General features: G+C 68.2%; 1 protein-coding gene across 1 annotated transcript; it reads right to left on the bottom strand.

Moving 5' to 3' along the window:
• Positions 1-209: 209 nt before the first annotated feature.
• On the bottom strand, positions 210-3,410 carry CRYAA (crystallin alpha A). The gene is given in 3 exon segments (NM_001080898.1): positions 210-966; positions 2,028-2,150; positions 3,161-3,410. Coding segments are annotated over 3 exon segments (522 nt in total). The 5' UTR covers positions 3,350-3,410; the 3' UTR covers positions 210-756.

Raw genomic sequence — 3,410 nt, 5'->3', positions numbered from 1 at the left:
ACTCCCACGGGCTGCAGAAGGGAGCCCCGAGTCTCTCCCGTCTTCTCCATCCTCCTGTCCTCCCCCAAGGCCCATGTTCTCCACCCAAACCTCCGTCCTACGCAGCACGGGGTCCTTCCCACCCCTCAGCGCTGCCCCCGCACCCCCAGTCCAGGTCCCCGGCTCTCCACACCTCCCCAAAGGAGACAGCACGACCACCAGTCAGCAAGTTGCTTGTGTCACCTGCTCTTTATTGACTGCCACAGGCTGCATTGTCAAGGGTGCCCGGGTGCCCCGGGGGCGGTACTACGGAGAGGAGGGTGGAGGGAAGGTGGTCTGGGAGGAGCAGGCTGCGGAGAGCCCGGGCACACAGGCGCCTCTGCCAGACGGACCTCAGGGCACCCAGGAAACGTGGGTGGGACCCACGGCCGGGTCCCGATGCGGGCGCCCACCAACAAGGGTCAAGGTGCACCCAGAGGTCACCCAGAGGCCGCATCCTCCGGGAGCCCGGGGCTGTGGTCTCAAGCTGCCGGGACGGCGAGGGCCCTCACCAGCTGGCCGGCATGGGGACCTGGGTCCCCCCGAGGTCGCAGGACCTCAGGCCGAGGCCCCAAGCCCTCCAGGCTGCCCTCTCAAACCCTCGTTCCCTCGGAGAGGAGGAGAAAGAAATGGAATCAGGGAAGGCCAAGGGAGACGCACACCCCACGTTCTAGGGTTGCCCCCAGATCGGTGGGCCGTGGGGGCAGCAGCGGGTGGCAGCCGAGGCCGGGGCCGAGCTTAGGACGAGGGCACAGAGCTGGGCTTCTCCTCCCGCGACACGGGGATGGCTCTCTCGCTGTGGCCGGCGTCCACGCCAGACGGGACCTTGGGGCCAGAGAAGGTCAGCATGCCGTCCGCGGACAGGGAGCAGGAGAGCGCAGACTGGTCCACGTTGGAAGGCAGGCGGTAGCGGCGGTGGAACTCGCGGGAGATGTAGCCGTGGTCGTCCTGGGGGGCACGGGGAGGGCTGCAGTCGGGGACGCCAGCCTCCCGTGCGCAAGGCCCTCGGGGCCTCCCAGGGTCCCACCCGGCGGCGGGGGAGGCCCAGTGCCCCGTGGAGGGCTCCGGCTGAGTGACTGCCCGGCCTCCGGGCCCCCCTGCCCAGCGGATCCAGGCCAGCCTGGGGCCATTCAGTGCCGTGGGGTTGGCTCCTCAGACTCACTTCAGTCCACAGTCACCCGAATGGTTCTTTCCCAGCTTTGCACTTGGGTCAGGCTTGGCCTCCACCCATGACACCCCCCCCGCAGGCTCGGGGCGTCTGCTGTCCACCGAGCAGGGTCAGAAAGCCATGTCTGTGCAGAACTCTCCCTTCGGCTGACAGCCCTGGGCCCTGGACCCCGGGCCGGACCTCTTCCTCCACGCTGACGCGGTATTGGGGGTCACCCCACCGTATGGGGCCCAGGATGGGAGGGGCAGGAGCCGGGGGGGCAGGGGCTCACACACACACACACACACACACACACACACACACACACACACGGCTTCTCCAACTGTTACGGGAAAACCCGGTCTCCGACTGCCGGTGAGAGGCCACCCCACCTTGTGCCAGCTGTGGGCCAGCCAGGCCACCGACACCCCGCCCCCGAGCCTGCCTCTGCCACCTGCCCGATCAGGATAATGGGGCCCCTGTGGAGTGAACGCGTGAACACACGCGGTGTTGGGGGCACCGGTGACGGCCAGCCGCCCTGCTGTCACGGCTCACCCGCCCAAGTTAGGACCCTGTGAAAATCTGAGTTGGCTCAGAGCTCGCCGCGTCGGTGCCTGGCGTTTCCTGGCATCCCCCCTCCTAGAACCCCCCCATCACTCGAGAGGTTTGGAGGGAGCCCGGGACAGCAGGCAGGACCCAAGGGAGGCTCCCCGCAGGCCCCGCACTGCAGGGGCTGAGCTGTGACCTCCTGTCCCGGGGAGGCCGCTGGCTTGGGTCCTCCGGGAAGAGGCCGTCCGCCCCTCCCGGGGTTCCGGGGCCCCGAGAAGACAGGTGCACGGCAGCGTCTCCCCGTCGGGCTCACCTGCCTCTCGTTGTGCTTGCCGTGGATCTCCACAAAGTCCTCCAGCACTTTCACGGTGAGGTCCTCCGGGGAGAAGTGCTTCACATCCAGGAAGATGACGAACTTGTCCCGGTCAGATCGGACCTGAAACCCAGACGCTCGTCATGTGGGCCTCCCGGGGAGGAGCGGGGGGCCGAGGAGTTGGGGGTGGCCAGCCCCTGGGTCCCCGCTATCAGGGGAGAAACGCCTTCCACGCACTCAGGGGACAGAGTCCCAGGGACCTGACGGGGGACCGTGCGGTCGCTAGCCCCAAGGCGGTGGTGCGTCCCCTGACTGCCCAGCTGCTGATGAACTGAGGCTGGCTATGGTTAGCGGGGTGACTGGCTACAGTCAGGACGGGGCTCCGGGGCGGCTGGCTGGCTGCTTGGACCTAGCACTTCGGGGAAGGTCACGGCTCCTGGCCTGCCTAGTGTCTCCATGAGCAGCCCCCGTGGACGTGATATGCCCGGCGGCCTGCAGAGCTGCCACCGTGCCCACAGGCCGTCCCTCTGCAACCCCCTCGCTGCGCTCGCTGGGAACGCTCAGCTGGGCTCCTTCCGTTTCTGCAGTTGACCGGCCCTGCACCCGAGCCCGGCTGGCCTCTGCTTTTAGGCCGCGGCGGGGGGGACGACCTAGCCGCTCCAGACCTTGGACCCCAGGGTCTGCCCTAGGGCTGAAGGCCGGTCTCGTCGCTTCCCCTCAGGCCCGGCCCCGCACACCGGGATGGGCCTGCAAAGAGCCCACTCTGCAGCTCCACTGGCTGCTCACGGGGTTCCCCCCTGGGGCCGGGGGGTGGCACAGCCCGCCCACCCAGGCTTCCCGGCAGGAGGAAGAGTGTGGAGAGCTGGGGACCCAAAACCGACATCTGCCCTCAACCTGCCTTGGTGGGGCTGCCCTTGGGGTTCCCAACAGCGCAGTTGGTGCATCACAAACCACGTGCGGGTCGTGAGCTCATTGGAGGAAAAGACGGTGGTGGTGGTCGGGCTCGGGGTCCCCCTCCAGACGGTCAAGCTGGGCCCAGGCAGGGCGCGGCGGGAAAGCAGCTCCCTACCCTGCGCCGAGGACCAGGCACCTGGAGGACCTGCGCCCCCTCCTCCGCCCCCAGCCGGTCTTACCTCGGAGATGCCGGAATCCAGCACAGTGCGGAAGAGGGACTGGCGGTAGTAGGGGCTGATGGTGGAGGACAGGAAGGGGAGCAGGTCATACTCGAAGAGGCCCTCGCCGAAGAACTGGTCAAACAGCCGGCTGGGGTAGAAGGGGCCCAGCGCACGTTTGAACCAGGGGTGCTGGATGGCGATGTCCATGTTGGGCGTCGGCGATGCAGGGACCCGGGGCTGGTGGGGAGTCGGGCAGGGGCCTCTGGGC

This window comes from Canis lupus, chromosome 31, assembly GCF_011100685.1.
Source record: "Canis lupus familiaris isolate Mischka breed German Shepherd chromosome 31, alternate assembly UU_Cfam_GSD_1.0, whole genome shotgun sequence".
Lineage (NCBI taxonomy): Eukaryota > Metazoa > Chordata > Mammalia > Carnivora > Canidae > Canis > Canis lupus.
The sequence above is the reverse complement of the archived record's forward strand: the minus strand, read 5'-3'. Positions and strand labels throughout refer to the sequence as shown.